The following is a 13,432-nucleotide window of genomic DNA, read 5'->3' on the forward strand; positions in this document are numbered from 1 at the left end:
TTGGGTATGTGTGTATGCCTCCAATATCACAGGGGAGAGGACTACAGAGGGGCAAGGGCCAAAGGGAATGGGCACTTGCATTTCTTTGGCATCTTTGGTGCCCCTTGTAGTCAGCAGCATCAGATGGTGAAGCAGCGTGTGCATTCCCCACACTTACAGGCCCAGAGGCTCTGCTACAGGGGCACAGACAGTGTGAGAAGGTGTTGCTCTCAGCACCTCTGATGAGGGGATAAACCTGCATGTTTTGGTGTTTAGTGACCTGTGACACATGCACGTGGGAGCTTTCTTTGTGCCTGGGAACAGCTGGAGTGCCGTCTCCTGATACTGGGGGGGAACTACATCACCATGCCTTCATCCCACATTGGGCACAACCATTACCTCCTCAGCCTCCCCAGCCAAAGGTTGTACGTCCCAGATCCCCTCATCCCACACCAGCTTCCTTTGCAGTGGCCAGGTGGTGCTCCAGCTCTACATTGTGACAGATTCAGAGCTGCGTGCCTGCAGCCACAATGGGGAGGATAAGGCATGAGATTTAGTTATTGCCCTTAGACACTAAAAATACGGCATATCCAAACACTGGTTTCCAATGCTTTGCTCTCAGACCCTGACACAATCCCTGCAGCCTATCCACCACCGGAGCTTGTCCCATCCCAGAGCTCCAGGTTACACCCAGCCTCAGGATGGCACAGTTATAAGGATCGCAGCTTCAGGGGAAGCCGCAGCATGGAGCTGAGGCAGCAGGAACCCTTGATTCCCCATTTAGGTGCAGACCCCATGGTTGCAGGGAGATGAGGAACCAGGGCAGAGGGCACTGCCTATGACCTCTGTGCAAATCTCTGGAAGCACTTCACACCTCTGCCCATGTGCAAGAGGGCTCGTCCACTGCCTGCTGCGGGAAACACCTGGGCAAGCTGGATCAATGGGCCAAGACTGACTGTATCAGATTCAACAAGACCGAGAGTTGGGTTTTGCACTGGGCTTACAACAACCCCGTGCAGTGCTACAGGCCTGGGGAAGAGTGGCTGGAAAGCAGCCCAGCGGATAAGGACCTGGAGGTGCTGGTCAACAGCCAGCTGAACATGAGCCAGCGGTGTGCCCAGGTGGCCAAGAAGGCCAATGGCATCTTGGCTTGTATCAGAAATGGAATGGCCAGCAGGACCATGGAAGTGATTCTACCCCTGTAGTCAGCATTGGTGAGGCCACACCTCGAATCCTGTGTTCAGTTTTAGGTCCCTCACTACAAGGAAGACATTGAGGCCCTGGAGTGTCTCCAGAGAAGGGCAACAACAGTAGTGAAGGGGCTGGAGAACAAGTCTTACGAGAGATGGCTGAGGGAACTGGGGTTGTTTAGCCTGAAAAAGAGGAGGCTGAGGGGAGACCTTATCACTGTCTGCAACTACCTGAAAGGAGGTTGTAGTGAAGGGGGTGTTAGTCTCTTCTCCCAAGTAACAAATGACAGGATGACAAACAATGGTCTCAAGCTGCATCAGGGGAGGTTTAGACTGGATATTAGGAAGGACTTCTTTACTGAAAGAGTGGTGAAGCATTGGAACAGGCTGCCCAGGGAAGTGGTGGAGTCACCATCCCTGGAGGTGTTCAAAAAATGTGTAGACATGGCACTGCCAGAGGTGGGTTAGTAGGTGAGGCGGTTTTTGACTGACAGTTGGACTGGATGATCTTAGAGGTCCTTTCCAATGTTAATGACTCTATGATTCTATGAAATAGTCCCCTGCCAGGGCTCCCTGACACCCCTCTCCGTGGCACTCAGAGGGACATGGGCTCATGTCCCTCCAAGCATTGCAGAGATGGGTGGCAGGGACCCCTGGCTTCAGGCTGTCCCAGCAGTGTCCTGGTGCTGAGGGATGCACGCCTGCTTCCACCACGGTTGTCACCACTGAACAGCAACACTGTTGGTGCCCACATGGTGTTGTAACACCCTGGGCAGGGAACTGCAGTGGGGCCACCTTGTACAGTGTCCAGTGCAATACGCAGAGGCAGGTGGGGAACTGTGTTCCTGAGGGTGGCCAGGGCTGTAGAGCTGCAGTAGGAGCCAGGGCGGGAGGAGATGATGAGCTGCATGACACCTGTGCCTATAAAAGGCACCTGGGGAGGGTTGTGGCTCTTTTCCCGGTCCATTACCCCTGGCACAGTAAGGAAGCTGCACCCACTGGGGCCAGGTTGGGTGCCCCCAGTGTTCCCCCCATGCCGGTGCTACCAGCTTGTAATTGCCTTGCAGATGCCTGAGGAAGTACAGCGTGAGGAGGAGGAGGTTGCGTAGACCTCCTCCTTCCAGGCGGAGATTGCCCAGCTCACGTCTCTCATCATCAATACCTTCTACTCCAACAAGGAGATCTTCCTGTGGGAGCTTATCACCAATGCCTCTGACATGAGGAATGCAAGTTGCTTAAATACTGGAGATCCTACTGTGCTCCCTGCCCACTGCAGCGCTGAGGAAGATCAGTTCAGCCTGCCCACAGGGACCCTTTGGGGAAAGGGTAGCACCACAGCAGCTGGTTTTCCTCCCAGGCTCTGCAGCATTTTTCTGTGGAAGGGCAGCTGGAATTCAGGGCCTTGCTGTTCATCCCACGCCATGCTCCTTTTGACCTCTTTGAGAACAAGACAAAGAAGAACATTAAACTGCATGTGAGGTGTGTCTTCATCACAGGTTGTTTAGCCTGGAGAAGAGGAGGCTGAGGGGAGACCTCATTGCTCTCTACAACTACTTCTCCCAAGTGACAGGAGACAGAACAAGAGGGAATGGCCTCAAGCTCTGGCAGGGGAAGTCTAGGCTGGACATTAGGAAAAAATTTTTCACAGAAAGGGTCATTGGGCACTGGAACAGGCTGCCCAGGGAGGTGGTTGATTCACCTTCCCTGGAGGTGTTTAAGGGACAGTAATGAGGTGCTGAGGGGCATGATTTAGTGATTGATGGGAATGGTTGGACTCGATGATCCAGTGGGTCCTTTCCAACCTGGTAATTCTATGATTCTATGATCATGGACAGCTGTGATGAGCTCATCCCTGAATATCTTAGAGCCCTTTGCTTCAGCCTCCCAATGTGGAGCCGGGACCCCCACAGCCTGTGGTACTGCTCTCAGTATGAAGTGGCTGGCTGAGGCACTAGCCAGTGCTGGGTGCACAGCAGTCACTGTCTTAGCACCTCTCTTGTAATGAAGCTCAGAGCTCCTAACCTGACTTCTGTTTTCATTTCCCCTGCTCAGTCTTCATCCAAGGTGTTATGGACTCAGAGGACATGCCTCCGAGCATCCCTTGTGAGATGCTCCAGCAAAGCAAGAACCTCAAGGGGATCCACAAAAACATCATGAAGAAATGCTTGGAGCTCTTCTCTGAGCTGGCAGAGGACAGAGAGAGCTACAAGACATTTCACAAGGCCTTTTTCCAAGAATCTGAGGGTGAGCTGGGCACCCTGCACCTGGAGGAGGGAGGGACACCTGACATGTCTGCCTCAAGAGCAGGCTTGTCCCTGTGCCATGTCTTCTCTGTGTGGATGTCAGAGTTGAGCGGGTCTTGCAGGTGCCCCAGAGAGCCTTTGTGGGCACCTGGCCCCTTTGGTTGCCCTTAGTGCCAGGGCCCAAATTGTTAGAGGGTGAGCAGAGATAGCTGGACCTGGGGGAGGCCAAGTGCATGTAAATCCCATCCTGGAGACTTCATGCATCTCTTCTGCCCCCAGCTGGGCATCCAAGAGGACTCAACCAACCAAAACCACCTTTTGGAGCTGCTGCGCTACCACATGTCCCAGTCATGGGATGAAGTGACTTTGCTTTTGAGTATGTGTCCCGTATGAAGGCGACCCAGAAGAGTATCTACTACATCTCAGGTGAGTCAGAGCTCGTCCATGCCCTAGAGAAGTGGAGGCAGGATACATGCCTACCCATTTCATGTCTGCTTAGAAGGGATGCACTCCCACTTGCTGCCACTGACTCCTTGGTGGTGTCCCCTTTTTTTTTTTTTTTTTTAGATTTGTTTAGTCGGGGCATGATTCCCTGTTTGTCAGTAGTGAGTGATTCAAGGCTCGAGTCCTGTGCGGTCTTTCTGCTTGTGTAGGAATAACTGATGGAGAGCGGAAGCGAGGAAACATCAGGCATTCCCTCTCTCTCCTCCATGGGGTCTCCCATGTTCCCAGTAGGCATCAAACATTGCCCTTGTTCCACTGGGGTGGGAGAGCCCTTCCTCTGAGCTGCTGCCTCTCCAGATGCCCAGGGTAGGATATTGTATTTCAGTTGCTGTTGGTTTGTTCTACTGGAATTAAGGTATCAAAGGCTATGTTTTACGCAGCAGGGTCCCTTGTGTTTCATGCCCACCATATGAACGGGAGGGGTCTCAGCACATGCCCAAGGGGATTGGGTTGCTGATCTCTCTCTCCTGCTTGACTGGTTGTCAGAGCCCTGCTTCAGCTGATCTGCCCAGTCACCATGAAGATGAGAGAAACACATCACCCGTGGGGCCATCTCCAGCAGGCAGCAGTTGTCTACCCCGAGCACTTCATGCCCCACAGCCTGGGAACAAAACTTTTCAGCTGGCATGTGTCAGCTGTGCCAGCACCCGAGCCTGCATCACCACTGACTGGTCTGATCTGAGTGTCCCTGGGGGCAGGAGCTGTGGCAGGAGGCATCTGCCTGTTGCCCGGTGGAGCACGGGGTGGAGTGACAGCTCGGGACTGTGCTGGGGCTGTCTCTCCTCAGCTCTTTGGATGAACTGTTCTTGCTTTGTGCTCTAGACTCTACCTTTCCTCCCACCTTCAGCCTGCCCTCTCCGGGCTTCTGCAGCCCCGGGGAGTTTGCCAGTATCTGGCCACCCCCTGGCTTTCACCCCAGATAACAGAGAAGCCTGAGGCATCATCTCCGATTCATGCACCCCTTGCACTGAGCTCACACTCCAGGAGCAGGGTTTGTCACCCTCAGCCACCATGGCCCCTGGGGGTTGTCAGGGAGAAGTGACACCAACATCAAGTTCTCTTGCTGGTTGCTTGCCAGCCATCAGAGTCACAGAATGGAGTGGGCTTTAGCCAGTATCTGTCATCAACAGGGAGGGAGGAGGCAGAGCCTGCTGGAGTTCCTCACAGCTCATCAGGGCACTGTAGGGCACTGCTGCAAGCATGACAGCTGCTGGGGTGCAGGCAGCTAGGGTAGTGCTGGAGCTGAGCTCACAAATGCATTTAGGGTGGTTTTCTTACCCTGAGACACGAGAAAAAAAAATTGTTTAAAAGTAAGATTTCTCTCTGGATAGGAAGCTTTTGCCAACTAACAAATCAGTAATGTCAATTCTTCTTAACTCAGAATGTTTGGGACTTTTTTCCACTATTTTTTTTCTTTAAATCTACATTTAAATTAGAAAAGGGATCCCCTTCCCAACCTGGCAGACAACCTATTGGTTTTGACCAAGCAAAATATATGCATTCCACTTTCAGTCTGTTAGTAGATGGTTGGGGCAGACATTTGGGAGAATTTGTAAGGAAAACGAAGGGCTGTTGAGGCTGCATGGGCTTTTCAAGAGCACAGAGATAGGAAAGCAGCACAGGTAAAACTCTGCTAGAGAGCCAAGTGCTCTGAAACCTGGGCTGTGCTCAGCACCAGCTCTTCTAATCCTGGAGGATCAGGTAACTCAGCCCTGTGAAAAGCAGCTCCTGCCCTAGTTCTCTCCTTATAGCCTCTCCTGAGTCTCCCCTTTCTCTAGCTGTTAGTCCAAGGCCTTGTCTCTGACCCAAGACCTCACCATGACCAGATCGCTAAGGCCTACAAACATGGTTTTTCACCAGGCCTTCCATATGTACCAGTAGGATGTACCATACACATTCCAAGCCTCACTGGCTCTGGTGTGTGACCTGTGGAGCTGATGGTGGTGCAGATGCACCCCGTGAAGGATGGGCTCCTCCGGGGCCTTGCACTGGTGGCCTTAGCTCAGCAGGTTTCTGCATCATCTCAATTTGGCTATGCAGGCTGCAGCTACATCCATAGGGGCTGCCCAAGCTGCACCATGTAGGGAAGCCACAAGCCAAACTCGACCAGGCTAACAGCTCTTCCATCTTCCTGCTAGCCTAAGAAAAGCTCTAAACAGGCTATCGTCTCTAGTTCTATGTGCAAGAATCTTGGTTATCAACTGCTGTCAGGGTCTGATAAACCTGCCTGGGTGAAAGTAGAGGCATCTGTGTTTGGAAAGGTATGACAGACAGCTTTGCTGTCCCACAGAGACCAGGGACACAGGAAAGGTTGGGAAGTCTCTCCTCTCCTTCCAGATACATGGGGGAAAAAAAAAACCAATAAAAATGAATGTTTACCCCACGGGCACAATATGCAGCATATTTTTAATTTAATAAAATAAAATGAGAAAAAAGTCACCTTTCAAAAGTACCAAAACCTGCTGGCTTGACAGTCAGGTTGTGTTGAGGAGAAAAGGGTTAACCAGTAAAACCCAGGCTTCTGGGGAAAAGCAGTTTCCAGAGCTCAGTCTCCTGCTACCTGAGGAGCGGGTGCCCACTCACTCCATACCCCGCAGCCTGTAGAGCAGGAACAAGGCACTGCAAGTGGGCTCTGCCCCATCTCTCAGCCCTCCAGGCACAGTGGGGCTCTGGCTGGGCCCCCAGAAAGCTGAGGCTGATGCTTCCAGTTGGCAGGAAGAAGAGGGGCTATTTGTGCTTCTCTGAATGGCAACTACAAAGCCCAGAAACCGTGGCACTGAGACACTCAGAGGTGATGCTGGGGCTTCTGGGCAGCGCAGCCTTTGGCCTGTACAACAGCAGCGGATGTAACCAAAAAGCAACCTAGAACAACTCAGCAAGCCTTGGGAATCGTACTGGCCAGCCTCAGTCTCTGTATAAAAATCAGTCTGGGCCAAGGAAATCAAAGAAAAGTGTCTTGGAGTAGAAGCAAAGAACTGATAAAACCAGACTGGGAGGTACCAGTTTCCACTGCAGTGCCCTCCCAGGACAGATCCCAGGCCTGGGGTAGGACAGGCTGGGGAGTCCTTCCCTTAGCTGTGCCTGTCCTACTTGGAGCACCTGCTGGGAGCGGGACTGAGAAGTCCCCTAACCTTGCAACACGCTCAGCTTAGGACTTGTCTCACATGGAGGTGTTTCAAAAAGGAAGTTAGTGTTTTGCTTGCCCCTTCCTCCTGCTGAGCTCTGTAGTAGCGACAAATGGAGGAGCATTAGCCAGAGGCAAGACGGTGCCAGTGAAAAGAGCTCCCCTGTTCATCAGTGACTTTGGAGAGAAACCACAAGACAGAGATGGGGCAAGAGTACCAGCAACCCCATGCTGGGTTTCCCTCAGTACGCGAGCCCCCGAGGGCCACGTCTTGACCAGAAGTCTTTGATCCATTAAGGCAAACGGAAATGCTTGGAGCTGGGGCAGCCCGGAACATTCCCTGGGCTTGTTCCAGTCCCTTTCCTGGGAAAAGCAGGTGGAAAAGTGAGTCACTGGTCCATCCTATCCATACCTCACCCTGCTCCTCAGCGGGTTCTGAGAAATCAAGCAAGTACCCCCAAGCGGACATAGGAGAGCAGGCACGGCTTAAATGCCTTGGTCTTAGCTCCTTAGACCTTTTGTACAGGGGACTCGCCTGGTGGGAGCTTCTTACTGCGCTTCTTCATGCGGCTGCGGGCATAGACACGGAGGAATAGAGCCATGAAGACAACGGCTACTCCCAGCCCACCCACAACAGTCACAGTGTGCCCGTAGATGAGGCAGGAGAGGAGGATGGCAAAGGCCTGGCGGAGGGTCATGATGATGGTGAAGACGGCTGCCCCAAACTGGTTGATGGTGTAGAAGATGAAGAGCTGGCCACAGGCAGAGCACACCGAGAGCAGCACAGCATGGGTGGTGAATTCTGAGTGGCGGGCCATGAAGCGTAACGACTCTAGCAAGGCACCCTGCTCCAGGAGAGAGCCCACCGTGAAAAGGCAGGAGAAGACGTTGACACCAAACATCATCTGCACGGGAGACATCTTGTAGGTGAAGAGGGCATCCTGCCAGTTGGAAGTGAAGCTGTCAAAGATTATATAGCCGGCCAGGAGGACAACGCCTGAGAAAGTAGTGACAGTGGACACGTGCCTGTTGGGAGCACTGGAGAGCAGGAACATGCTGACCCCCACAGAGATAAGAGCAGCAGTCAGGTACTCCCAGTATTCATAACTCTTGTGTGACACGAGTTTGCCCATCATCATCACTGGGATCACTTTGGAGGCCTTGGCCAGCACCTGGGTAGGGAAGCTGATGTATTTGAGTGCCTCATACTGGCACCAGCTGCTGAGGATGTTGGAGAGGGAGGCAAAAGAGTATTTGTACATAGGAGCCCCGTGGCGTGGCTGCTTGGTCAGGGCGCAGTACAGACCAGCCACTGTGAAGGCCAGGATGCGGTTCATGAACACTAGGAACTGGGAGTCCTTGAATTTCTCACCAGGGTCTGTTTCAGTGGCACCATATGTTCTCGTCATCACACGCTCCTGGAGGACACCCCATGTAAGGTAGGAGGCCTGTGAAGCAAGACAAGCACGGGGAGAATCAAGACCTGCCAAGGCAGCTGCAAGCAACCATGGGACCATGGGAAGGACAGATCCCAATAGATCCTTGCTTGCCCCAGCATCACCCCGTCCTTTGCACACCAATGCCTCCCTGACACCTGTCTGAGGGAACGCACTGTCTCGTGCAGTTACAAACAGGAACATCCCATCCCAAACAAAACCCGCTCAGTTTACAGCCTCTTCAAGAGGAGAGAAGCCTGCAAAGCAAACATCCTGGCGTACAGCAAGCAGTTATGCTTTAAGCTGCCCGTTCAACCAGACCAACGGGATCAGGGAACGGGAACATTACCAATGCACGGCTGTGGTTTTGGTGCCAGCTCCCTGCAGCAGTTTCTGGCGGTTTTCCCAGGAGCCTCTGCATTGGTTTTCACTTCCAGCTCCCTAGGCCCAGTTCTTCTATCCAAATCAATACTAGTTTCAAACCTCGCAGAGGAAATTGTCCTCCAGGGATGATCACTGTTATGATTGTCACTTCCATTACTTCTGGTGTAGTTTTACCAAGTCCCCCACGGAAGTTAGACTTCCTCTCACCACACATCCCCTCCAAGAAACTGAGGCACCGAGAAATTCCATCCTCTCAAGAGTACTTGGTGCTGACCCTCAGCAAAACTGACTGGGCTGAGATAGTGGGCCAGAGAGTGGGTGTCTTCTGCTGGCTGTGGGATGCATGTTTTTTCTGTCAAAATGCCCACATTTCTATTTTCAGTCTGTGACAGACCCAAAAAGCTGCCCTTCCTAATGATGCTCAGGCTGTAGCTGAGACTTCGGGAAACTATGATTAAAAATTCCAGCTTATCTGTAGTTCTCTCCAGTATTCAAATCCAATCCGTCACGCCCCAGGTGACCCAGAGGAGAACCAGGGAGATGAGATAAGAGGGCTCAAACTATCTACTGCTCTGACATGAGGGCCAGAACAAAAGCGGCCTTAACAATCTGCTGAATCACAGAATTTTCCCTATCCATGGCTGCAGAGGACTGTGATCAGATGGACAGGAGGTCTCAATGCAAACGACGCCAGCTAGAAGGACCTCCACAGCCCTTAGACGTGACACAGCAGCTCTGTGGACTATCCTGGCCAGCCTCCAACCCTGCCCCAATCAAGGACAGCACCACATCCTTGGTCTTCAAGGAACAGACACAAACCTGCTCCTCACGTCCTTCTCCCTGGGGTGGGATGGCCACAGCCACACACACAGGGTCCCTACCTGTAGACCAGCAGCACAGAAGAGCAGCTTGAAGACCTGTCGGGCTGTAGAGGACTCTGTGGGTTCTGCTCGGGGTGGCAGGGAGCCGTCCTCCTGGTGTACAGACTTTGCCTCAGAGCCGAACACGCATGATTTGATGACAGGGAAGCAAATGCCTCGGCCTGAATGAAGCAAGAGAACACGGAGATAAAATTAACCACAGCCTGGGCACCACAAGCTGCTCCAGCTTGAGAGGTGAAGCCTCCCTCCTTACTAGCATCCACATCTGCTGGTGCAAGGGCCTCAGAGAAATGCGTTTCAGGGTAGCACCTAGACAGCTCTGGGATGCAGCTCTGCATGTGGCTCAAGCCTGGTCTGACAAAGCAGGTTGGGGAAATAACCTGTCAGCACTGAACAGAGTTGGACCAAGAGGGTGCGGAGAGCTCACAGAGATGCAGGATGCGGAAGAGAAGCTCCTGCCCTTACCTGTCTCCAGGTAATTCCTTCTCTTGAAGTACTGGATGAGGAGGAATCCCGGCACCACAATACTTGCATACCCAGCAGCATTAACAAAGAAACGGAAGAGCCAGAAGTCCCCCCATGAGTCCTGCAGGCCAGGGGGGATCTCTTCACCAGTAGCCATTGTAGGGAGGGAAACCAACACAAGCGGAAGCCAAAATCTGCGGAGAAAGAAAGAGGCAGGTGGTAGGTGACTGGTACTTGGCCAGCTCTGTTCCACATGCCTGCGCCACCCACCACCCATCCTGCTCCACACCAGCAGGAAGCACCCCGATCCCACCCCAGCGACAACAGAAATGTTGGCAGCACATGGAGTAGAAAAAGTCCTCCGGAACTGAAATGCACATGCCAGACATTTGTTTGCTTCTGTTAAGGGTGTTTGCACTGGCTCTGGAACATGTGGACTTAGTAACTTGGATTTCTAGGATTGGAGATAACATTTGAATACTGCTGTAACCATCTGGTTTTGACAACGCCCTTACTCTAAACGCAAGGACAACCTCACATGTCACCTTTCTAGGTTAAATTTGAGTGCACCTCCTGGGTGGAAAAAGAAAAGGTCACTGAATGGAAAAAGTGACTGCTACCTAGCAGCTCATGTTTCAAGCCTGTGGCCAGAGTGGCCTTCCGCAGAGCAAACTGTTCAAAGCTTCTCCCTCTGGCTACACCAGGTGAGTGGAGGAGAGCCAGGGAGGGCTCAGGCTGTCAGCCTCCCCCACTTTCCCACACAACCCTGGAAGGGAGCGTGCCAAGGGATTCCCCACAGCTTAAAGGAAACTACCAGGACTCACCAACTGGCAAGACACAGACAGAGAGATGGGCTGGGAAGGAACTTTTCTACCAGCTGCCTGGTTGAGATTTTACTAGGTCTATCCGAGAAGGCATAGATTATATTCTTCAGCTACAGTCCTAGAGAGTGACCTAGCCAGCTTTAAAACAGATTTAATACTTCCTGAAGGAGTTTTTCCCTCCCTCACAGAGGCAAACTTGTGATATTCAGGGTTCACGCAAAGAACAAGAGCATCAGGTACACAACAGAAGCAGGCAAATACTTCCTACACTGAAAACCACCTACATTCTCCCCTCACAGAGCAAGCTGCAGCTTCCTGCATCAGGATAGGAGGTTTCCTTGGTCCATGCTCCTTCCCTACCCCAGTTTCCCCAGTAAAGAAAGCCTTCTGATTGCTTTGGGGGCCAGGTGAGGGTGCTGTGGGGCTGGCTACATTAACATGCACTAGAAGAAGGCCTGAGCTCCTGTGACTGAAAGGACCAGAGATGTTAATCCCTGCTCCCCAAATACAACAAGTGAGTCAAAGGAATTTAGGCCCTGTTTAGGGGTGTACCTGTCCCTAACATAATGTAACTGTGGCCTCTTGCAGCCCTCACATGAAACTCAAGAGACTTACAAACTTAGAGCTTTAAAGATCATTAAGTCCATTTCATGAACAAGCAACCAATCTCTTGCACCCCTGGGAAAGGCCTCAGGGGCTTTTTTTATACTCAGTTGCTGTGGCCAGGTCCCCGAAGTCCAACAACCTGACCTAGGCCGAGGCTGTGTTTCACCCTGAAATCTCCCGTCTGTGACCTAAAAGACTCAGAAATTCCCAGCCCAGAGACAAGTGCAAACAGCTGGGAGTGGGTTTCCCCAGGGGGGTCTGCTTCCCATCCCACCCTGCTTTCCCCCATAGAAAAGGCAGTTTGACACATCCACCCCTGTCCTCTCTCCTGCCGCAGGGTCATCATTGTAGGCTGAAGGGGTGCGAGAACACAGTTCAGTTCAGGTACCTGGGGCTGAAGCTGCACAAATGCTCCTGGATTTGCTCGTATGAGTAATCCTGGTTGATAACAGCCGCTCTCTTGCTGGAAAAAGTTTGTAGAAATGCTGTTTCCTTTTGCAGAAGTCAGATACAAATGGCAGAGTTGGTTGCTAAACTCACGGGCCACGTCTCCTTTCAACCTGATGGAGACTGAAAGCCAGCCAGCTCTGTTCAGCGTGACTGCGCCTTCTGTTACCGCCGGTGGCCCCCTCAGCTCTGCCACGGGAGGAGAACCAGCTCTGGTCTCCCACAGCGACCACGAAGAGGAGGCTGTAGAGAGACAATGGCTCTCTCTATGCCTGCGCTAGCAATTCCCAGGCCCCGAGAGCTGACTCAGTGCAGCAGGTCCTGCCCTCCCTGCTGAGGCTGGGAAGGAACAGGGACACCAGTGTTACAGGTAAAAAAGGAGGGGGCCGCGCAGGGCAAGCAGGCAGCACGCTAAGGCATGAAAGGAGCCTTAGTCTGGGGCCTGCAGAACAGCCAGGGAGCCGCGATGACAGACTCAGCTACTGTTCCCTCGCGCAGGAGGGGCGGCTCTCAAACACACGTTGGCCACAGCCCTCTGCCCACAACGCAAAATTTGGCTCCCGGGCCAGAGGCCTGAAAGAAATCCCTGTCCTGCAGCCCTGCACCTCTCGAGCGCATCTCTACCGCATCCAAAGGCTGAGGTTGAATGCAAGCCCGGAGCTTAGAGTCACAGAATCATAGACTTGTAGAATTATAGAATCACAGAATGGTTTGAGTTGGAAGGGACCTTAAAGATCATTTAATTCCAACACTCCTGCCGTGGGCAGGGACACCTCCCATCAGATCAGGCTGCTCAAAGCCCCATCCAACCTGGCCTCGAACACCTCCAGTCATGGGGCAGCCACAGCTTCCCTGGGCAACCTGTGCCGGTGCCTCACCGCCTACATCATGAAGAATTTCTTTGTAATGTCGAATCTAAATCTTTGCCCCTCCAATTGAAAGCCATTCCCCCTCTCCTATCACCCCATGCCCTTGTAAGAGGTCCCTCCCCAGCTTTCCTGCAGCCCCATTCAATACCGGGAAGTCGGCATAAGGTCTCCCCGGAGCCTTCTCCAGGCTGAACAACCCCAAGTCTCTCAGCCTGTCCTCCTACGGGAGCTGCTCCAGCCCTCGCATCATCCTCGCAGCCCTCCTCTGGACCCGTTCCACCACCTCCCACATCCTCATGTCGTGGATAGAAGCCCATATTTCCCCCCCCGCAACACACACCACGAACTCGGAATCCCCCCGCCTCCTCCCCTAGCCCCCCCCCCCCCCCGGGCGGCGGGAACAGCCTCGGGCGGCTCCCGCACCCCCCGTGCCCGGCGGGGGCCCCGCTGCCCACCTGCGGCGCCGCCGCTCGCCCCTCG

At 53.0% G+C, this 13,432-nt stretch overlaps 1 protein-coding gene across 1 annotated transcript; it reads right to left on the reverse strand.

Annotated features, from left to right (window-relative positions):
• Positions 1-6,303: 6,303 nt before the first annotated feature.
• SLC35B2 (solute carrier family 35 member B2) lies at positions 6,304-13,432 on the reverse strand. Its single transcript, XM_069852569.1, has 4 exons — positions 13,408-13,432; positions 10,207-10,400; positions 9,742-9,902; positions 6,304-8,488 (listed from the first exon to the last, which is right to left on the reverse strand). Exons 2-4 carry the CDS (start codon positions 10,361-10,363, stop codon positions 7,550-7,552), a joined length of 1,257 nt encoding a protein of 418 aa, XP_069708670.1. The 5' UTR covers positions 10,364-10,400; positions 13,408-13,432; the 3' UTR covers positions 6,304-7,549.

Source organism: Phaenicophaeus curvirostris, chromosome 2 (assembly GCF_032191515.1).
Source record: "Phaenicophaeus curvirostris isolate KB17595 chromosome 2, BPBGC_Pcur_1.0, whole genome shotgun sequence".
NCBI classification, from domain to species: Eukaryota; Metazoa; Chordata; class Aves; order Cuculiformes; family Cuculidae; genus Phaenicophaeus; species Phaenicophaeus curvirostris.

Bases quoted from the DNA above. Each gene is read 5' to 3' on its own strand.
- SLC35B2 (XM_069852569.1), bottom strand. From the start codon at position 10,363: ATGGCTACTGGTGAAGAGATCCCCCCTGGCCTGCAGGACTCATGGGGG. The intron at 9,903-10,206 runs GTAAGGGCAGGA...TGCTTCATTCAG, and splicing joins AAGGAATTACCTGGAGACAG to GCCGAGGCATTTGCTTCCCT. The intron at 8,489-9,741 runs GTAGGGACCCTG...CTTGCTTCACAG, and splicing joins TCTGTGCTGCTGGTCTACAG to GCCTCCTACCTTACATGGGG.